Source organism: Protopterus annectens, chromosome 2.part0 (assembly GCF_019279795.1).
Source record: "Protopterus annectens isolate FY-2018-M chromosome 2.part0, PAN1.0, whole genome shotgun sequence".
Classification (NCBI taxonomy): Eukaryota; Metazoa; Chordata; order Ceratodontiformes; family Protopteridae; genus Protopterus; species Protopterus annectens.
Genome location: NC_056728.1, coordinates 226,704,375 through 226,727,956, shown reverse-complemented (window position 1 = coordinate 226,727,956; position 23,582 = coordinate 226,704,375). Strand labels below are relative to the sequence as shown.

Below are 23,582 nucleotides of genomic sequence, written 5' to 3'. Positions count from 1 at the left end.
AGACTATGAATCTTCCGACCAGGTGTCCATTTCCTCAGATTCATTCTCAAACCTAGGATATTCTTTACCCCCTTATGAGGATTCTCATGCTGAGGAATCAATTCCCTCAGCCTCTCCGCCTGAGGACTACATCTTTGGGGAGACCTTACATACCATGAGGGAGCATTTCCATTGGGAAGGCCAGGATTACTCAGAATCCAAGAAAAGTCTCAGAGACTTCCTTTTATTGCCTCAACACAGACCCATTGCTATTCTGCCAATGTTAGATATTGTGGATGATGTGTACACGGAATCCAGCTTAAACCCTGACTCCTTAACCCCAGCCCCAGTTAAACCTGATAGATATTGAGTCCCTGACTCTCACAAATTTCTGTACAAAAGCCCTGTTGCTGACCCTGAAACTATTTCTCGGCGACCCAAAGGGATTAAGGCCTCATCAGCAAAAAACCCAGTCCCTCTGACAGAGATTCCAGAGCATTAGGTGGGGAAAGAAAGTATATACGTCTGCAACTTTAGCAATGAGAGCCTTAAATTGCCAGTTTCACATGCTAAAATATCAGCAATTTTTGATGTCTCAGTTGAAACAAAATATGCTTCCAGATTCAGATCCTCCTAATTTTAAAAAAATGCAGGATTTATTGCTTGCAGCTGAACAAGTGGGAAAACATACTTTGCAATGTTGGCTTGATTCCTTAGAGGCCTCCTGTAGAGCAGCAGTTACATGCTCTGTCATTAGAAGGCATGCTTGGTTAAAAGACCATACGTTACCAGATTATGTTAAAGGAAAATTATTGGATGCACCTTTGCAGCGGGATGTGTTGTTTGGAGTTAAGGCAGAGGTATTAAAGAAGATGGAGGATAAGGCAAAATCTATGAAAACGGTAAAGGATTTCTTACAGGTTCAGCCTCCTCGTTTTAGCAGAAATTGGCCAACAAAGAATTGGTCCTTTCCAGTCACAGACAGACCTCAGGGAGGCAGATATAGACGTCCAAGAGGTAGAGGTCAGGCACAAGGCCCTTACAGGCCTCGACAATGGGGTACACCAGGCCAAAAAGAAGGGAAGACAGGCCACAACCTTATAAAAAGCAGCCTCAATGACTTTCCACTGCAGCTGCCAAATAGCTGTCTCTTGGCAGCCCCCTTAGGAGGAAAACTGGCACTTTTCTATCACAATTGGCATTGCATCACCAAAGACAAATGGGTTCTCAACATTGTATCTCAAGGTTACAGGTTCCACTTTCACACTCTGCCAAGGTTAAAAGGAATACCAAATCTGCCACCAAATCAATGGGCAGAGGCTGAAAAACAAATTACAGCACTCATGGACATGAGAGCTATTCAGAAAGTACCACCACAGGAGCAAGGACAAGGATTTTACTCAAGACTCTTTCTGGTTCCCAGAAAGGACAAAGCCTGGAGACCCATTCTGGACCTTTCTTCTCTAAACACTTACCTGGATGTTCCGAAATTCAAAATGTTGACACTACAGCAGCTTCTTCCCATGCTGGGCAAGAAAGCTTGGCTCGTGACTTTGGACCTCAAGGAGGCATACCTGCATGTCCCTATCAGACAAAACTGCAGAAGAAACCTCAGATTTCTAGCTGGTTCAATGCACTATCAATTCTCTGCACTGCCCTTTGGCTTATCTACTGCGCCCAGGGTCTTCACAAAGTGCCTGGCACCAGTAATTGCATTTTGCAGGCAAAAAGGAATTCAAATTTATCCATACCTGGGCGACTGCCTGATTCAAGCAAAGAGCAAGGACATTCTTCTAAAGCATCTGGCATACGTAAAAAGTTATTAAGTTGCCTGGGGTACACAGTAAACGAAAAGAAATCAAAACTAGTGCCCTCACAACAGATATATTCCTGGGTGTCAACTTGAACACAACGGCCCAGATGGCTTATCTCACGCCAGACAAGCAAGGACAACTGACTCAATACTTTCATTTGATGGCAACAAAGAACCCAACTCCCTGCAAGAAAAATTCTGCAGGCCTTGGGCTACATGGCATCTTGCATACTACTAATTCCATATGCCAGACTGCATATGAGGAAACTACAATGGTACCTAAAGAGTGTATGGTCTCAACACTGTCAAAGTTTGGAAACAGTTATACCACTAATTCCTTGCCTTCAACAGGAGTTTCGAAGGTGGGCTCAAGCTTGTCACCTCAACAAGGGACAGCCTTTTACTCAACCCACAGCCAGGCAAACCCTGACAACAGATGCATCGGATTACACCTGGGGAGCACACATGGCAGGAAAATGTATTCAGGGCGAGTGGCCCACAGAGCAAAGACATCTCCACATCAATCAAAAAGAGATGCTAGCTGTACAAAATGCAATTATAGCTTTCAAGGATCTGCTACATTCAGGACAACTACTACTGAAGACAGACAACACCACAGTTATGTGGTACATAAGCAAGCAAGGGGGCACACACTCCTACCCCCTCTGCAGACAAGCCATGACCTTGTGGAACACAGCTCTAGACTACCAAGTTCATCTGCAAGCACAATTCCTGCCAGGAGAGAAAAACACACTGGCAGATGACCTAAGCAGAAACATCATGGACCCCCACAAATGGGAATTGAATCCACAAATATTCAGAATGATAACACAAAAATGGTGGAGCCCGGACATAGATCTGTTTGCATCCCCAATGAACTGCCAGTTACAGAAATTCTGCACAAGGAGCTACCATCCACAAGCATGGAAAGTGGATGCCCTCTCATTCAGCCGGAAAAACCCGCAAGTATACCCTTTCCCTCCTTTACCTCTCCTTCCAAAGGTACTCACAAAAGCCAGGCAAGAAGAGCCGAAGATGATCCTGATTGCACCAGACTGGCCACACCAGCACTGGTACCCAATCATAAAGAACTTAGCACAAGAACCACCCTGGATTTTGCCTCAAATCCCACAGTTGCTGACACAGCACAACAATCAGATACTTCACAGCCAGCTAAAGACCTTCAACCTAGCTGCATTGAAAATTCCTAAGTTAAGCAAGCAATGCCCCTCTCCAAAGCTGTTATGGATGTCATTCTGGAGGCCAGAAGGCCTAGCACCAGGAAAGCCTACTCGGATAAATGGAAGAGATTCTGTGCCTGGAACCAAGCGCACAGCCTTGACCCTCTTGTCCCAAACATTCCTCAGATACTTTAATACTTAACTGAGATGCTGGACAAAGGCCTCTCCTTCTCATCCATCAAGATCCACGCCTCAGCCATTTCTGCTCATTACAACACGGATCCATCAATTTTTTCTAATCCTTTGCTCAAACAGTACCTCAGAGGGGCTAAAAACATAAGACCGCCCCGTAGAGCAGCTACACCAGCTTGGGACCTCAACTTTGTTTTGGAAAAATTAACTTTACCTCCTTTTGAGCCAGCTAACACAGCAGAATTAAAATACATCTCTTGGAAAACTGCTCTTCTACTGGCAATAACATCAGCACGAAGAGTTTCAGAATTACAGGCACTAATGGTAGTGGAACCTTTCCTCATTTTCCACCAGGACAGGGTGTCTTTAAGAACTAACCCTACGTTTATGCCAAAGGTGGTATCAAGTGTGGCTCTAAACCAAATTATTCACTTGCCAACTTTTTATCCAAAACCACAGAACAAAGGGGAGAGACTACTACATTCTTTGGACATTCACAGGCAGTTACGCTTCTACTTGGACAAAACCAAAGCTTTCAGAAAATCTGAGCAATTATTAGTAGCATATTCTGCAGGAGCACAGGGAAAAGCCATTTCAAAACAGACTATTTCAAAATGGATAGGACATTGTACATGTTTCTGCTATACTCACCATGGGAAACCTGTACCTAGTAGCATTAGATCTCACACTCCACCAGGGCAACAGCCACTTCAACTGCCTACCTCAGAGGAGTACCTACCAAGGATATTTTGGAAGCAGCAGCATGGAGTTCTGTGCATACCTTCACCAAGCATTACCATTTGCCTTTATACTCCAAATCCAGAGCTGGCTTCGCCACTGCTGTGCTGCAGGGCCTTATAGCCACCCCTAATGCCTTATAGATCCAGCCTCCCTACCTCAGCTTTGGGATTCCACCCAAGTGTAACGACTGCAGCAGTGTAACACGATGAACATAGTACAGTTGTGTACCTACCATAAATGTAGATGTTCGAGTGTAAACACTGCTGCAGTCCAGGTTACCCTCCCTCCTTCCCCTCTTACTTTCTGATATGTACCTAGGTCATTTACCCTTTACTACCTATGGGGAGTATTTGCTGGTAACTGAAAATGGTTGGTTGCTTTTCTTTTGTATATTTTACTAGCAATTTGAATTGCCTAGCTATTTGGGGGCACCTGACATCTGGGTTAAGAAAAACTGAAGAAAATGGCGTCGGCTGCATCTTATACACCCCTGTCGCACTGACATCCGGAAAGAGGCGACAGCAACCGTCACCAGACCAAGACTTTGGAACTCAGGCCGACTGGGGAACCGCCTGACGGCGGGATAACCCAAGTGTAATGAGTGCAGCAGTGTTTACACTCTTACATTTGCATTTATGGTAGGTACAAAACTGTACTGTCTATCACATAGAAGGATAAGGCCTGAATATGGTCCAGGTGACCAGAGTTCAAGTGGTATCTTAGGTGATTGATGGAGCTGGCAATGGATGATGGGCAATGCCTATCTTGGGGAGAGGGCAATATGGAGTAGGACATATACAACTACAGTCACTCAGAGGAGGAGGAGCCATGTTATTTAGCATCCTGAGGGCGAGTTTGACCCACCAATGCACTGTCTGTTGGAAACCCTCATTAGCGAGTGCACAGTAGCATACACTCACTTGGGGCGGGCTAGCATTATGGGCCTCAGTAATAACATGGGCATCTTCCCTCTTTGTCTAGGAAAACTAGATTTACTGCAACAGTGATCAGAGAAGGACATGTAGTGTAGTTGTGTAAGAACTTACCATAACAGTAAATGTTGGACTGTTCACTGTTATAATATTAGCAGCCACCTTCCTTTTAACCCTTCTGTTTCTTTTTTGGAACAAGGTAGGCAATCCTAGTCCTTTCTCCACTTCCACTTACATTCATTCATCTCTCCTCTTTTTTGCCTCACCTAACTCTTACTTCTGGTCTGGGGCAAGAAAAGTCTTGAGGTTTCTCATGTCTGCACATCCCTTATGTACTAGCATGAGAGGAAGACGCCTAGGGCTATGGCATGCTGGCAGATTTATGGTATCCTTGGCAGGAGGATACTTCTCATAAATTATTAATACTGCAGCAGTGATCAGTCAGGCTTCTTTATGGTAAGTTCTTACACAACTGCTAATACATGCTGTGAAGCATGGCCTTCTGGAGCATCAAGCATCTCCATTCTGGGTCCAAGGATGGAAGCACCTCCAAGCCCATCAACATAAGTAACCCAGGTTCCACACACTATTTTAACTTGCCACTGTGATTATGAAAGTGGAATGCCTTCTGCCACCACATCATCATGACCTCTCCTGAAGAGAGGCAAGCAAGAAAAGCCTTGTCATGTCTTCTTTCTCCAACCATCTTCATCAGGCACCTCTGTTGCTTGTTAAATTTGGGTCACCCAGGTCATAGTCAGAGTCGTTTACTGTACACCTTCAAAGCCAGGCTGGTGCATGAAGTTCTTGAAACTCGCCCTGGAAAGTAACACAGACTAGATGAAGGCGGCCCAGAAAAGGACAGAGTAGACCAGGGTCTTCATAAGTTCTACACAGAGTAACTTGTAATATTTTTGCATTCAGTCATTATGCAACACAAGAAATATTCGGCTATTTCACAGGTAGAATAGAGTACTGAGGGTAGTTTTTCATCTTAAATGTGTTTCTTAATACATTGTCATTCTATGCAGCTGAATGGGTTAAAACAAATGCACAAGAAGTCACTAAAATATGGCAGATTTTCTAAACAACCTCTTAAGAGGTAGTGAAAGCATGCTGCAAATAGGATGTAGAAGTGCACAATATAGATATGAATGGAGTCTAAAAAATAAGGCAAACTGAGAGGGACCCGAGATTATGGAGGAATGTAAAGACAATGAGAAGTGAAAACAGCAAACAAGATAAACAGGAAAATAAATAAGAAATGGGCCTGCCACTGCAGTAGCTGTAGTTACTGTGCGCAGATATTTTAGTTCTACTTAAAAGGCTTTGTTGTTATTTATGAAAAGTAACACAGCATGGATTGGAGACAAGATAACTTTCAGTGATGCATTTATTCTGTTACAGGAAGCACAGTCGTATGCTGAAGACAGTGGCCTGTTATTCATGGAGACATCAGCCAAGACTGCAATGAATGTTAACGAACTGTTTTTAGCAATAGGTAATTACATTTTATATAAACTTCCCTTTCCTGTTATGTAATGTGTTGCATTGCTGAATCTCTGCCACCTTCTGAAATTAAATTTGAGGTATGTGCTGCATTGCTGAATCCCTATCTACCTCAGAAACTAAATTTGAGGTTGTCATTTGGCTCTCAGGCTGTTGGCTCACAACATCAGAGAATGGTGCAAAAAACAAGTTTCAGATTAGCAGGCAGTGTACGACAAATCTTAACAGTTTCAAGACGGCTATAACATTGTAGTTTTTTTTTAAGCTGTGATCTTGCTAATTATCCCCTGGATTCAGAAGAATTATCCCTGCCAAGGCTAATTGGGCAACATCGACTGCCCAATACAGCAACAGTGATAATCTGCAGTTCGGGACATTTTTTTTTTTTTTTTTTCCTGAAGAAGTTCAGTTGGAATAAACAGAACGAAAACGTTAACATACAGATTGGGATGTCTGTCTTCTTTTGATCACAAGTGGTATTTGCTGGTGTTACATGGTAAAGCTACACTGAGCTGCAGCTCATTAGCAGCTCATCATAATGTCTGAATTTGACACCTTGCCGATAGGCATAACTGCATTGTTACCCCTACCAGCCCTTACATCAGAGTTGCAGGTACCTTTCAGCACACAAACTGACGTCCAGTCATCTGTAGACATACCCCCTACTAGTGTGTGTATATGTGTGGTACATATTCATGTGTGTGTGTGTGTGTATGTGTATATATATATATATATATATCATCCTCCACCCCTTTTTTCATTTTGCACATGGGGTTAGGGTGTTACTTCAGTAGTGACAGTTATCTCGAGCCAAAGTTTTACACCGCTCGGTGGCTAACCTTGCCACGGTAGATCATTTGTACCACTCACTTCCCACACTCTCTCTCACCTACGGCCAATTTAAAGTGTTCAATCCACTATGTCTTTGGAATGTGGGAGGAAATCAGAGCACCTGGAGGAAACTCACTTTGACCACAGGGAGGACATGCAGACTCCACACAGAAGGCATTCCAGCCGAGAATCGAACTGGAAAACCTCTTGCTGTGAGGTGACATTGCTAACCGCTGCACTACCACGGCTACCGATGTACACACACACATATCTCTATATATAATGTGTGTGTGTGCATGTGTGTATGTAGATGTAGATATATATATATATATATATATATATATGTATAAAATAGACACACACACACACACACATATATATATATATATATGTACGTAAAAAAATATTTATTTATTTTATTTTACATTTGTTGACCGGGCTAGTCTAACTGGACATATATCCGTTTACAGCAGAGGCCCGGGGAGAAAAGCTCCAGTACAGGTAAAAATAACAATGATATTTAGCAAAGAAAAAGTTATTATTCATAAAAATATACAAGGTACAAGAGAGAATTACAAAAACAATGTAAATATTTATACGACAAGTTACACCAATTAAAAAAAAGAAAATATTGAAGTTTAAAATAATAGAAGGCATACTTTTGAGATGCAACTCTTAGCACTAGGAAGTGTCTAGGTAGGAGCTCAGTAATGGGACGAGAAGTCAAATAAGGTATATTGAGACTTACTTTCAGTCGGGATTAGTACAAGGACATAGCCATTGAGTTTTAAGATGTTCTTTGATATGTCTTTTGAATAGAGAGGTAGACTCTTGAGTAGCTATTTCATGAGGGAGTAAATTCCAGTGTTTACCTATGGAATTTGAAAATAATGCATCCCCAGCTTTATTGTATGATTTAGTTGTAGATACTAGGAATTTATTGGCAGAGCGAAGTGTGGCTAGGTTTTTATAAGGAGAAATCAGTTTAGCCAGGCTTGGAGTATTATCAGGGAAGTGAAGGGCCTTATGAATGACAAGTAATTGTTGATAGAGTAAGTGTTTTTTTAGTTCTAGCCAATTTAGTTGTTTTAGGTTTTGACAGTGGTGAGTTCTATCGGGAGTAGCATTTATGAATCTGGCTGTACTATTATAGCAGGTAGAGAGTTTGGTAATGTTGGTTTTAGATAAGGTAGTATATATAGCTGAAGCATAAAAAAGGGTGGAAAGCAGGTGGGTCTGTGCAATGGTTTTTCTAGCTGCTGGGTTAAGGAAGGGTTTAATTCTGTAGAGTGTCCCAATTTTTTTATTAACAGCTTTAATAGTAGCGTTAATTTGGTCATCAAAGTTAAGATGGTTGTCAATGGTTACGCCTAATAGTCGAGTGGTTGTATCGAGGTTAATACAGGTAGAATTATTTGAGGAGATAGTGAAGAATGGTGTAGGAGATTTATTAGTAGGAGTGAAGAATGGTGTAGGAGATTTATTAGTAGGAGTAAAGAGAAGAAGCTTAGTTTTTTGGGGGTTAAGGAGGAGGCAGTGTTGCATAAACCACTTCTCAACGTTATGGAAAGCTGTTTGGGTGATGGATTGGAGGGAGGAAATGTTTATAGCAGAACAGATCAAAGTCGAGTCATCTGCATATTGGATGCAGGTCGCTTGTGGCACATTCAAATAAAGGTCATTAATAAATAATGAGAAAAGAAGGGGTCCAAGGATTGATCCTTGTGGAACACCTACATTTACTGGGAGTAGGGATGATAGGTTTTTCTCCCAAAGCACTGCTTGTTGCCTGTTTTCGAGATAGCTTCTAAACCACTGTAAATAATGTGAGCTTAGAGAGAGAAGAGGTTGAGTTTTTCAAGAAGTATATTATGGTTAACCATATCAAAAGCTTTTGATAGGTCTATGAATAGTGCAGATGAGAAATGATTATTATTTCGATTATTATTAATGGAGTCAGCAAAGGAAAGGAGGGCAGTTGTAGTGCTATGGTGAGGCCTGAAACCGTGTTGACAGTCAGCTAGAAGTTTGTTTTGAAGAAGGTAGTTAAGAAATTATTTGTGCATGCATCTTTCCATTATCTTAGCTAATGGGGACAGTAAGGCAATAGGGCGATAGTTAGAGAGCTCAAAAGAAGAGCCCCCTTTATGTAGAGGAATTATATGAGATATTTTCCAAATGGTAGGGATTTTTCCTTCAGAGATGGTCCTATTAATCAGAATAGATACTGGGTGATAAATAGCTTTTGCGGCAATTTGTAAGTATTCAGATGGGAGTTGGTCAGCAGATGGGGTACAAGGTTTGAGTTTGATGAGAAGCTTGTAAATAATAGATGATGAGACGGGTTGAATTTGAAAGGCGTTAGACGAGGCTGAAGAGATATCTTGTGAGGATGTAGTAGGTGTAGGTAGTGAGTTGGCTAGGGTTAGAATGGCTTCTGTAAAGTACTTATTAAAGGCATTTGGGATCTGAGTAGTACTGTTGAGGTTAAATCCTGAAGGGATAGGAGTAGGACAGTGTCCTGGTTTAAGAAGTTTATTAACACCTGACCATAATTTTTGAGGGGTATTTTGAGTAGTATTTTGTAGATGAAGATAAAATTCCCTTTTGTCTCTAAGGGTATCTTTCTTGGTGGTATTTCTTAACTGTTTGAAGAGGAGGTGATCAGATGGACATTTGGTAACTCTCCATCTAGCCCAAATTTTATTTCTAAGGATCATTTTTTCTTTTGTTTGCTTAGTTAGCCAAGGGGCAGTCTTGGCTCTTATCCTGGTAGAGCAAAATGGAGCATGATAATCAAGGATTTGCAGAAAGTTAGTGTTAAAATAGGTCACAGCTTCATTAAGGTGTGTCAACGGCGACCAGTCACATGCCTGTAATTCAGCAAGGAATTTATCAGGGTTGAAAGATCTTTTTGAGCGACATGTTCTTAGTTTATGAGTATTTGGAATATTTAACTTTCGTCTGATGATGTATGTAAGTATATGATGACTAATACTGTCAGGAAGGGTCCCTGGAGTATAGTTGCTAGGGGGGTTATTAATAAGAATCCAGTCCAAAATTGTTTCTTTCTTATTTGGTTTATGGATTCTAGTTGGAGTTGTTATTAATTGTGAGAAACCATGGAGATTAATATGGTTAGTAGGTTGCTGAGCTGCACAGGTTTTCCAGTCTATGTTGAAATCACCAAGTATTATGGTTTCTTGGGGTAGTTGGTTTGAAAGGGAACTAAGTAAGTTTTCTAGAACTGGAATATTATTGCCAGGGGGAAGGTACATACAAATAAGATAGATAGCTTTTTTGTTGTTTATCTGTAGTTTGATTGATAAAATTTCAGCTTTGTGGCCTGTTAATGGAAGTTCATTAAAGAGGGTAATTTGTAGGTTAGATTTATAGATAATGGCTATACCACCACCTTTCTTCTTTATTCGGTCATATCTGAGTATGTTATAGCCAGGAGGGGTAATTTCTTGGTCTTGAGTTGAGGGTTTTAGCCATGATTCTGTTAGGCATAATATATCAAATGAGTGCAAGTGTAGGAGAGCATGGAGGTGGTGAATTTTGTTATTGACACTTCTGATGTTAATGTGAGCTATTAGAAGGGAGTTGGCTGCTTTACTACATGATATTTTATTTATATATATAAAATATGCACTCCACACATTTGGACGGCTTCACAGTACTTACCTGCAGAGGCACTAATGGCCCCAAACCTTTTACTGATGTGATTAAATGCATGCTGTCAAAAGATAGCGCGCACGTTTACCTGCTTCATGTTCTAGGTAGCACTGTAGAGCTATTTTCATAATTTCTCCACTGCAGTATTTAGATGCTAGAGATATTTCTTGGCAGAGAGGACTTGGCTAATTAGGATTATGTGTGTCCCCAGAATGCTACATTTGCTTTTGTCTTTGCCAGCAAGACCACTGTCTGCTCTATAAGCCAGTACTTTGTATCTTTGTAGTGATGCAGTTTTGTGAATTGCTCAGGTGTAATAAACTGCAAAAACCTGCAGAAGACAGATTAGTGCAGTGCATTATACCCTTCTAGATTGCAAAAGATGACCATAATGTCAGACTTTTTTTTTATGACATTCAGCCCACATCTGACCCCAGTGAGGAGACTGGATAATGCTGCTACTGCACGGCCACATTGCTGCCAAGGAGTGTTTTTCTATGCCTTAACCTTTCTTCCCTCGTGCACTTATTGATGTCCAGAGGCAGAAGTACAGTGTGGACATGTTGGTTTATTGTCCTTCCTCTGGACTGACTCAGCCAAAATCCCCCACCCACACTTGTTTCTCCCTTAGGACCATGCCCCCCCCCCCCAGCATGTCCTGAATCTCTGCCAGGGATAAACTGTGTGGTGTGTGCAAGTGCATGCCCATCCTTCCCTGTCAGCACCTCAGGTGCTTGAGGCACTAATGGAACTTGTAGCCTGGGCTGTAATCAAGCTTTATCCCTCTGCATGCCATGGCACCAGCTAATATCAGACTTTTTAAAGTGGAATTCAGAAACTGGCAGAAGCCACTCCTTGATGCTTCTTGAACATTGTGGTATACATGAATGGCGGGTATGTAATTTTGCATCTGTAATGGTATGTACAGCCTGAATTTGGAATGCTGTACAGTAACTGATTGGCAGTGAGGTGGTTTCATCTACTTTCACATGACCATAACTCTATATGGTATAGTTAAATTAGGCTAGTTTCTGTAGATGTAACTCAGGAAGTTGAATGTAAAAAGTTTGCATGATGGGGTGGGATGGTAAAAGTTTGCTTTATTCAGAAACCACTACTCTCAGTAATGTTTCATACTAACTAATTAATATATATATATATATATATATATATATATATATATATATATATATATATTTTTTTTTAATACGATCCCTTCCATGCAGTATAGATATGTTCAGTCATTAAAACTGCTGGCACTAGTATACAAAGTGAATAACATAATAAGGGTGAAAGGCCATAAATCAGGGACAATTTTTAAACCTTACTCTTAACTCATTTAGTTAATAGAACAACAGGTTTTGTTTCAGCACGTTTCATGAAGAGTAAGAAATATGGAAATGTAATGTCTGACATTACTGACTCACTGTAATCCTCATTTATTTATTTTAAAATAAAATATTGGATGAGGAACCAGGAAAAATATGAGACAAATCAGGGACAGTTGAGCGCTACATGCTACTCTGAGGAAGTGCAACACACAGGATTATATTTGGGTCGCTGATCATAACCTGTTTATGTGTTCGAGACATAGATGCCAAGAAATTCTCCTCAAGAGGGAGTCTTGGCATCCATATCGAGAACGCAGTTCAAGGTTATGATCAGTGACGGGATCATAATTCTTTGTAATGTGTGTAGCTTTATCTGCTCCATGTACTACTAGTTAAAGGGGAAAAAAAACACTTGGAGGATGGTGTCAGAAAAGCAGTCTAGCACAGTCCATTATGCTTACACTTATCTTTCATGTATCTCAACTGTCAAAAGTCTATATTTTCACAGAATATCCAGATTACTGCTTCATATTTTTGGTCTGTTCCTTATAAAATCTGTGGTTTATGGGCAAGCCACTGAGGACTGAAGTCACTAAATAATGACATACATTTGAGTTTGAGTGCATTTCCTTTAGAAAATGCATGCAAATATACAGCCTACAGCCTGTTATCCTAGCAACTTTCTAAGTTCTCAGAGGAAGTTAGGGGCACGTTATTGGTACCTGTAGCAGGCAGAGTCAAATCTTTTCTTCTGCCACTGTCATTTGCTGGTCACTACAGGCAGATTGTACTGCCTAGCCCTAGGCCTAACAGGTGATGCATAACATTTAAGATTGGGTCTCACGTCACACTAGTGCTTAACTGATTTGTCTTTTTCTAAATATCAGAGCGTAATCACAGTATTCTATGCACTACAAAACAGTTATTCTACAGTAGCAGGCCTGTTATTAATACATTACTGTCATCTTATTAAAATGGAAAGCTATTCACAACTTTACTGACACGTGTAGGAAGGCTTGGGTTCCTTTTTATGAACACAAAATGAAACTATATGCAGTCACATAAATACGATTTTTTTTTGTTTGTTTTGTTTTTTAGTCATTGTATATACTGTCCTCTGCACATTTTACTTTTGTATGGAGATGTTCTTTTATTCATACGCTGCAGTATTCATCATGCTAGGGAGTCCACCTACGGCTGACCCGTGCATCTGGCTTGTATACAAAAGTTCACATGCTACTGCAAGGTACATATGACGCCACACATCCAGTGTACTTCGGTCATAAAGAAATAGGTATAAAGTAGTTGTCAGCATGCATCAACTTCAGAACTTTTCTGCTGCCTGTTTGATTGCCCATTCCAAACGTCTCCTTGCCAGATCCATTCTGAACCTTGATTCAGATAACTACCCCGTTGAGTTTTTTTTCTTAAATCCTTTGTTGCTATTGCTTGTTTGTTGGGTGATTTCATGTCAGCTAGGAAGGGCAAGTGTCACTGTGGAGGGCAGATTCCACATAAAGATGCATACGACTTCTGCATGTTCTGTCTAGGCCCAGACCACGATCACACTGCTTGCACTATCTGTAAGTTATTTATCCCTAAAACTCTTGGGAGCCGTTTAGTGTTGCTCAAACTCTACCTAGAGAACCAACGCCATAAGTGTCTGGCATGGGAGATGGAGGTGATGTTGGGTCCTTCGGACAAGCTCCAAGTGAAAAAGGCCAAGAAACCTTGGCCTGATCTTCCAGCTGTGCCCTCTCTTCTGGGCATGTCTTCTGAGGCTGATGTAGGCCCGGCGGCCGTACCAGAGGCAGTGGATGTCCCTTCAGAAGTACCACAGGGGAAGCCATGAAGGAGTCTACCAGCATGTCCGTGAAGGAAGTGCCAGGCATCCAATTCAGGTGAAAAGAGAGGACCACGGTTCTTATTTCTGAAGGTCCACGTGGCATCACCCAAGTCACTGTGCATGAGGATGTGATTTCTGATGCAGTGGAGTGTGAGCTGATGTCAGGCCCTTCCACCTTCCTAAGAAGAGAAAGACAAAGCATGTTGCTCCTGCTTCACAAGAGCAAACTTCTGATTGGCAGGCTTTCTAACGAAGCCTTTTCAGTGCCTTCATGGCCCTGCGCCAGTCCTCACCTTCCTCTGTCCCACTGCAGGCCTTCTCTCCTTCCACTGCCTTCAAGAGGACAGCTGCAGATACCTCTTCGGATGAAGAGTAAACTTCAGGAGATTGACTCATTGGCCTACTCCATCCAAATAGCTTCCCCCCTGGGGTATGCCTCCCCAGAAGTGGAATATAATGGTTTAGATTCACCTGGGGAGGATATTTCATTTGGAGAAACTATCCAGAAAAAGGAAAGACTTTTTTAAGTGGGACTGTTCTCAAGTGTCAGATATACAAAAGAGGTATTATGACCTCTTGCACTTGGATTCTCCATCCCCTTCTGCCATCTCCCCAGTTCTGACAGCTTTCCTGAATGTATTTACAGCTGCATCCAAGTGCCCTGGCAGGTTCTACAAGGTGCCTGAGGACTCCAAGTTCCTGTTCAAAGCTCGGTCTGCAGATCCAGCTACCATTTCAGTTTCAGTTGATAAGGCTTTCAAGTTACTACCTTCCACCTCCTTACTGCCCTGTGATAGAGAGCAAGGTTATGGAGAGGCTGGGGAACAAGGTTTATACTTCTGCCACTCTGGCCTTCCAGGCAGTTAATTACCAGACCCACATGGCAAAGTACTCCCTGTCTCTCCTTTCAGATGCAGGAAAACTCTTTTCAGAGCTCCCAGACTCTTCTGCTGATGTCTGCTTTATACCTGACATCTCTTTATGACCAACATATAGGGGATGATGTGCAGAATCACACGTACCTCGCAGTAGCATGTAGATGTTTGTATACTGGCCAGACATACAAGTCAGCTGGAGGCAGACTCCCTAACATGATGAATACTGCAGCATATGGAAGAGAAGGACATCTATGATTATGGTAAGATTTTATACAGCTATTATTTCTGTAGGCATTGCACATCACTGTATATCAGGAAAAAAAAACTCAATGTACAGTATCCCCTTGTTGTCATATGTTGTAGTCAGATGCTTTGTTATAGAAACTGATTGCTGCTTTAGTATATGTTGCTCTCTCTAAACTGCATTTTAGCAGATCCTTTTTCCCCTGTGAGCAGTAATGATCTGGTTGTAAGGCTAGAATCCAGTCAAGAGAGGTGCCAGTGTTACTAACATTATTAAAGCAAGTATGGGAGGTTATAAGTTAGGTGAAGTTGAAGAGGTGTATAGTAGCAAAGGGATAATCTGATACAATAGATTACCAATCAGTGTTGATGACACCAAGTGTAGTGGTTTCATCAGGTATATTATTAGATGTCCAGTGGAAGATGTCTTCCAGAATGGGAATGTTGTTTTCCAGGTGGAATGTAGATAGCAATAATGCATAGTTTTTATGGTTATTTAATTTTAGTATGGAAATAATGAGTTCTCCTGTATGAAAATTTTGGTGAAAGGTCAAATGTGTTAGGGTACTAAATGGCCAAACCTGCTTTTTTTGTATTCTATCAGAGCATAAGGTACTAAAGCTAGAGGGAAAAATTTCAGAGCCCTTTATTTGGGATTTGAGTATGTTTTATTAACAGCAACAATATCTGGAGAATATTGGGTAGAATACAGTTATTTTATTTAGCATACTGCTGATATTTAAGAAGACCATTTTTAGATGTTGAGAGGGTATAGGAGTTGAAATAAAGATGTAGATGATTGATCAGGTCCAGGGTTGGGATGTATGTCACCACTTGTGATGACATTTTTTAAGTAAGACTGCACTGTTGATTCTTTTGATGCAGTAGTAAGCATTCTGTACTTTATCTTGTATAGATAAGTGCTAAGTATGTTGTGTTTGATGTAATGGTGGGAATATATATATTAAGTATATATGTTAAATAAGTCTGAAATGAGTATAATGTTTAAGGATTTACTAATATCCTATGAAGGCCCAGTGAGGTGGTGGTTAGGACACTGGGAAGGATAGGCACATGATAACATGAGATGAAATGGGAGAAGCATACATTTGTGTTTAATGTTAGTGGGTGAGAGAGAATTGTCAGTAGGTGATTGATGTTCACTGTAAATGATGTACTACAGGAATGAGGATGAGTAGATTTGGAATTAAAGTGCTAGTGAGGGGGAAAGGGAGGGCAGGAAGATAGTGGTGAAGTTAGTGCAGAGATAGTAGGAGGAAATATAACAAATGTAGACAGGGTGTCAGGTAAGGGAGGAGCTTTAGGAGAATTGGTAGGTAGTTGTGCAGTGTGTGTATAGAGGCAATGGGATGTGGAGAGAGTTGGTTATTATAATTATAACCTAAGTGGGGGAGTACATGGAGGCAGAATTTTAGGTGATAGGTTAGGTCAGATAGTAGGAGGAGGAACTTTGAAAAGGTAAGACAAAAACTGATAGGTTAAATCATAGATGAATAGCAAGGGCTACTTGTGAAATAAATGTAGGACCGGTGTGGATGGGAAGTGGGGGAGTGGAGATGGGCAAACCTAACTAAGGAGAGAGTCCACAATACAATCTGTCATTCTGCCAGTTTCAAAATTAGGTAGGTAGTTATCAGTATGGTTTTAATTACCTGGTTTGTTCAGTCTGTAATATTCTGCTGTATTTTTGTTTGCTGTGTGTGTTTTGTTTTACCTCTTGTTGTTTGTTTTGTATTGTTTCCTTTGTTAATTTTAGCAGTAAGGGTCATTTTTGCATTAGTTCATATGTATATTACATAATCTTCATGGATAGGTTGAGGAAGAAGATGTATACTTTTTCCACCTTGGCCATAAGAGCACTTAACTACCAGACTCATATGGCCAAGTTTGCACTGGATTCCCTGACCGTAGCCTCTAGTCTGCTGTCTGACATGAAACCAAATAAATGTAGCAAACTGGTGAAAATAAAAACTAAAAACCCCAAATTCACCAGTAGGACTAGTAGACACAAGTTTATTTTTCAGGTTTTTAATCAAAGTAAAATTGACTTCCTCTGTCTGACATGCCTGACTCACCAGCTAAGGCTCAGCTGTATACCCTTATGTCCATAGAATCCCAGGTGACAAGGCACTCTAAGTGCAGCTATGATGCTGTTGAAGCCCCTTCCAAATCAGCTGCTTCTGGTTCTGTGTCTTAAGGAGGTTCTCATGGTTGAGACTCCAAGCTTTGCCTTTGGATGTCCAAGATAAATTGTTAGATGCCCCTTTGGATAAATCATCACTCTTTTTAGCTGCCTCTACAGTGTTACTTAAGTCACTGCAGGAAAAAGGAAAAGACTTACAGAATCTGAAACATTTATTGATTTCACCTGTTCATAGATTCCATAGGAACTACCCCCAAAAGCCTAGCTTTGTCAGGAGGCAGTCCTCCCATTCCTCTGTTGCTCAGTTCAGAGGACCAAGGCAACCTAGGAAACAATCTGCTCCTAGTTCTTCTTCCACCTCAACACCTTTTTCCTTTCAGAGGCAGCCATACCCAGATAGAGCTCTTCCCCTGTGACTCTCTTCCCTTGCCTACCTGCACTCCCCTCTCCCTATACCTGACCCTATCCCTACCCTCCTGGCAGAAAATTACCACAGACAGGTGGATGCTCTCCATCATCAGGAGAAGATCCTTCATGACTTGGTGGGCATCTCCACCATTCCAGGGAGTTCCACAACCCCCACCCAATCAGCTTCCACTCTTTCCCACTATCCTGAGCCAACTCCTCTTTCAGGGCACTATAGAATAAGTACACGAGGATCAGTTGCCAAGGGGTTTTATTCCAGGATGTTTTTGGTTCCAAGAAAAGATGGTCCTTGGAGAACCATTCTTGACCTGTCCTTTCTCAATCTCTTCCTTAATGTGCCTACCTTCAAAATGATCACATTACAGCACCTTCTTCCCTTTCCTCAGTAAGCCTTCATGGCCTCCCTGGATCTGAAGGATGCTTACCTTCACATCCCTATTCATCCCACTTGCAGAAAATTTCTTCGTTTCTCAGTGAGTTCCTCACATTTTCAGTTCTCTGCCTTGCCCTTTGGACTCTTTACAGCACCACGAGTATTCACCAAATGTCTTGCCCCAGACATTGCATATTGCAGACTACAGGGCATACAAAAATGTATCCTTACTTGGACGATGATCTGATCCTACACCGATTCTCTCACCCTGTCTCAACACCTGGACTTGGTTTACAGGATCTTACAGTCTAGGTTTCACTGTGACTTGCATAAGTCTCAAATGACTCCCTCACGAGATCTTGTTGTACCGGGGTGCAGGATAAGGACAGACTTGATGTCAGTCTTTGTCCCTGCCCAGAAAGTGGAATTTCTCACCCAATGTTTCCACTGCCTCCTACCACTACCAACCATCTTACCCAGACAATTCCTGAGAATCCTGGGATTTATGACCTCCTTAATCCCCATGATCCGTATAGCCAGGATGCACATGAGGAAGTTTTAGTGAGTATTGAGAAATTCTTGGAATCAACACGTTCATCCCTTGGAAACCAATCTTCCTCCTTTTCCCTACTTAAAAAGGGAACTCACCTAGTGGATTTCAGCTATCACCCAAAATCAAGGGGTGCACTTGCAGATTCCTCCACCCAAACAGCATCTTTACACAGATGCATCAGATCTAGGTTAGGGGGCGCTATCCTTCACAGTACCAACATCCAGCACAAAGTGCAGGGGAGTGCCCCATTCAAGAAAGAAAGGACCACATCAACCTAAAAGAGTTAAGGGCCCTTTTCCTGACAATACAGGCCTTTCAAGAGATCCTTCTGCCAGGCACATTGAAGGTCATCACAGACAACGTGACAGTCCTGTGGTACATAAACAGGGAGGAACAAGATCCTACACTCTCTGCAGTTTTGCAATTCAAATCTGGTCCCTAGCAACAGCACTGCAGATTCATTTGCAGTCAGTTTACATTCCATCTGAAGACAATGTGATGGCAGACACCTTGAGCAGGACTTTAATACCCTCCCACGAATGGATGCTTTACAGGGAGGTGTTTCTGGATCTAGTTCACAGGGGGGATATTCCTCAGGTAGATCTGTTTCCTTCCTGCCAGAACAGACAGATGCCCCTCTTTTGCACAAGGCTTCCCCATCCACAAGCCTTAGAAGGTGGACGTCTTCTCCTTTTCATGGGAGAGAATGTACCTTTATGCCCCCCCCCCCATTTCCTTTGATTCACAAAGTCCTCCAGAAAATATAGAAGGACGAACCAAAAATCCTGTTGATGACTCCCTTCTGGCCAAGACAGCATTGGTTTCCCCTACTTTTCCTTCTAGCCAAGGGCAATCACCACAGGTTACCTTACCGCTTTGACCTACTCATACAAGACAAGGGGTCTCTTATTCATCCCCACCTTCTTAATCTGACAGTGTGGGTGATAGAGTTGTGAATCCCCTTCAGGCACCTGTACTCTGAGGACGTACTCAATGTTCTGCAGGAGGCCAGAAAGCCAAGTACTAGGAGAAACTATTTAAATGGAGAAGATTCTCCCATTGGTGCTTAAGAATAACTAGGATCCATCTCAAGCTTCTGTTCCAGTGGTCCTTTCCTACGTATGTGAGTTACTGCATTCAGGGTTGACTTATTCTTCAGTAAAAGTGCATCTCTCTGCCATTTTTGCTTGCTTTCCCTTGACTCCACCTCTGGCTTCCAGGTTAGATGTCAAGGTGTTTCTGAAAGGGGTCCTTCATATTAGACCACCTCGTAAGCCCATTCCCGCACCTTGGAATCTTAACTTTGTGCTGGAAAAACGTACACTAGCTCCCTTTGAGCCACCCCCATTTGTCCTCTCTTAAATTCTGTACTTCGAAAAGAGTCTTGTTAGTAGCTCTCACTTCTGCCAGGAGGGTTTCTAGATCCAAGCCCTAATGGCTTCATCTTCCTACTTTGTTTTCCATAAGGATAGGGTTTCCTAAGAACTAACCCTTCCTTCATGCCAAAAGTAGTTAATGAAATATCCTTAAACCAGACCATACATTTGCCTGTCTTCTACCCTCAGCCACAAAACTCCTCAGAAGGGACTTTGCATTCCTTGGATGTTCATAGGCAACTGAGGTTCTACTTAGACAGGACCAAACCCTTCAGACAGTCTGATCAACTGTTTGTCTCCTTTCATCCTAGGGCCCTAGGCAAGGCCGTATCAAAATAGACAATTGCCTTAGTTTCTAAGGCCATTGCCTTTTGCTTGGGAGGGTGGCCTAATGGTTAAGGTGTTTGCCTTGCAAACACAAGGTGCAGGGTTTGAGTCTCACAAGAGACAATTGGCTAGGCTTAAAATGGCTTGCAAGGGCAGTTAGCTTAGTACTAGTCTATGAATCTATGCTATTCCTTTCATGGAAAGCAGTTGAGTTCATCTGTCAAAGCCTATTCCACCAGAGCTGCTCCTCTTCAGCAGCCTTTTTCAAGGGCATTGATTACTCTTCTCTTTTATAAGCAGCAACTTGGTCCTCTGCACATACCTTCACCAAGCATTACAAATTGGATTCCATTTCCAGGGCTAGAACAGGGTTGCTAGGTCTATTGCTTATCCAATCTCTTTTTCAAATGCATCTTTTTACTGGGTTTAATCTCGAACTCCATCTGAATGAAAAACTTATCTACCATAATTCCTTTTCAACTACTGTTGGCAATATAAGTACACCTGCTAAGTATGTTTTTCCCATCAGTACTAAATTTATCAAATAGGCAGCCTTTTTCTTAATGATGGTTTATGTTCTGAATTCATCAGATAAGACTTTTTCTGAATTATGATTTATGTTCACTGAATTTATGTTCTCCAGAAAAAACATGTTTGTTTTATTTCTTCTATTTCCCATTGAATTATGTTTTCATCTTTATTCTCAACTTTTATACCTAACACAGAGGTTTCATTTTTTGTAATATAATCCTAGCTGTACTATATTACCAAAACTTTTACTTTTCTTTTTATTTAAAGCCATTCCTATCACCTATAGACACTTTTTTGTGCAAATTATTACTTCTTTTAAATTTTGATTTTTTGCAATTATTTTTCATCTGCATATGTTAACAGAACTGGAATTCTTAACCCTTCAGGTGTTATATAATGTATTTCACATATTGTCACATTCATAACTGATGCAAAGAGTATACCCAACTCATTAGGCATCCCTGTCTTACACCACTCTTCATATGCTCCTCTTGGCTTAACCAGCCATTTAAAGTATTTTTACTTTGTTATTGCTGTATGCCAACATACATACTTTCCTGACTTTTCCACATATATTCTTTCATTATTCCCCATAAGATTTCATGTCCACTTGCATCAAATGCCGTAAGGTCTCTTGTCATGATTTTTGCTTCTTCTTTTCTATGTATAATATCATCCACAGTTTCTGTATCATTAATAATTCTCAACAGTAATTCTCAACAGCACTTAACTTTTATACTGTCTTTTATATTTTCCTTTTTATTTTCAGATTTCTTTTGTATTATTTTCATAAAGATCTTATAATCATTACTTGTTCTCCAGTTTTTTTGTCGTCTCTGTTCCTTCTTCTATATGAATTTAACTATTTCAACACATAATTATTTATACATAAAACCTTCATTTAACCATTCATTCAAAATCTTTGAAAATATTTTTTTGACAAAAATGTACATTTTTATACATTTCATACCCTATTCCATCTGGTCCTGCAGCCAAATCTATAATTACTTGTCCTAATACCTTATCTAGGTCATATAAAGAAATCTCCTTTGCCAACTCCTTATTCTCTTTTTCTGTTAACTTTTTTACTACCTTCTTTTTTTAAACATTTCTTGTACATATTGTACTACTCTATTCATAATCTTTTCCTAAGTTCTATTTCACATTTTACATTTATTTATCTCATTGCACTGTCTTCCTTTACTAAACTGCTTAAGTAACTCAATACATCATTTTTTCTTGTAAAAATATTTTCTTAAATAACCATTGTTGTTTCTTTCATGTAATTTTTTCCTTGTCAAAGTACTTTGTATAATTATGATCTAAATCTTTCAATGCGTCATATGTTCTTTTATATTTTCTTTTTCTACTTTTCTCTCATCATATTGCCAATGTAAAAAAATATATTTTCCTTAAGTATCATCCACCATTCAGAGCAATTTTTATAAAATGTTATGCTAGTATTATGATCTGTCCATAACTGTATTACTAGTCTCTTTCCTTCTTCATTCCATGCTTTTGCATTATCCTTTTTTATTCCTTTGCTTATTTTTATGTATTCCTTGTTTTCCTTCATCTCTAGCCATATTTCAGGATGATCAGAAAATCTTGTTTCAGCTACCTCCCCTTCTCCTATAACCTTCTGATACTGTAAAATAATCTGTTTCAGTTCTATGCATGCCCCTTTTGTAAGTCCTTGAATTTTTATCCCAAAGTTTTAATTTACCATATCGTGCAATTTCTAAAGGTTTCCTTGTATCATTCTTTTTACACTTCCCTCTTAATTCACAGTTGGTATCCTGTTAGCATAATATTCATATTTATCACTCTATAGTCTAAAATCTGATGAAATAAGCTTCCCTTTTCTTTACAATTCGTACAAACATGTAATGTTATAATTCTGTGTACTTACTCTTTCCATTTTAATTCTACACTGGTTAATCCTCCCATCTTTACTAAAGTTGCATCTAATATTTTTATTGTATTTCTACAGAATACAGCTATGCTAAAGCATCTTTCATTTCCCAAATTCTAGATTCTTTCCTCCCCATAGTTTCTCTGTTTATAATCATTCATTTGTTAAAAATCTTGTCTTCTAATATAATTACATGTACATCACGTGCATTACACCATTCCAAAATCCCTATTCATCTTATTATGTTAAGAGCAAAATAATATGAATACAGAGTGCTGTTGGTTGCAGTAAAGTAAAATAGAATAAATGTAGAAACTGCACACAACTTACAAAGCAGAAACTTTAATGAAATAAAATAAAATAAATAAGGTAAACACTTTCACGACTCACAGGCCGCTTCATCAGACAATGCTAAAGTTAAGGTCATATCCTTATATAGTGCTGTGCAATCATGTGGTACAATTAGGCATTTAAAGAAGTAGTACTCATCATAAGCAGTATGCAGTCATGTGATACAATAAAGAATTACATGTCTAATTTTGTTACATTTATAACATTTCAATTCACATTTTTGCATCATGTCGCATTTCCCTGCAAAGATAACATTTTCTAGCAGTTACTTATCAAATGCCCTTTTTTTCCATAAAAATACATGTTTTGGTTTGTCTCCAGTATCTTACGACAACCTTATTCCCCTCCACATTTGTTATGCTTGGTATATGTATATTTTGTTCTCTTTCTATTTTTAACACAATGTTACAGT

The 23,582-nt window shown here is 40.4% G+C and overlaps 1 protein-coding gene across 1 annotated transcript in view; it reads left to right on the top strand.

Moving 5' to 3' along the window:
* Window positions 1-23,582, top strand: part of LOC122793028 (ras-related protein Rab-5A-like) — a 741,974-nt gene that overhangs the window by 618,712 nt on the left and 99,680 nt on the right. The window contains exon 4 of the mRNA XM_044060682.1: window positions 6,246-6,339. Coding sequence (XP_043916617.1) covers window positions 6,246-6,339 — 94 coding nt within the window. The remainder of the gene's footprint in view (window positions 1-6,245; window positions 6,340-23,582) is intronic.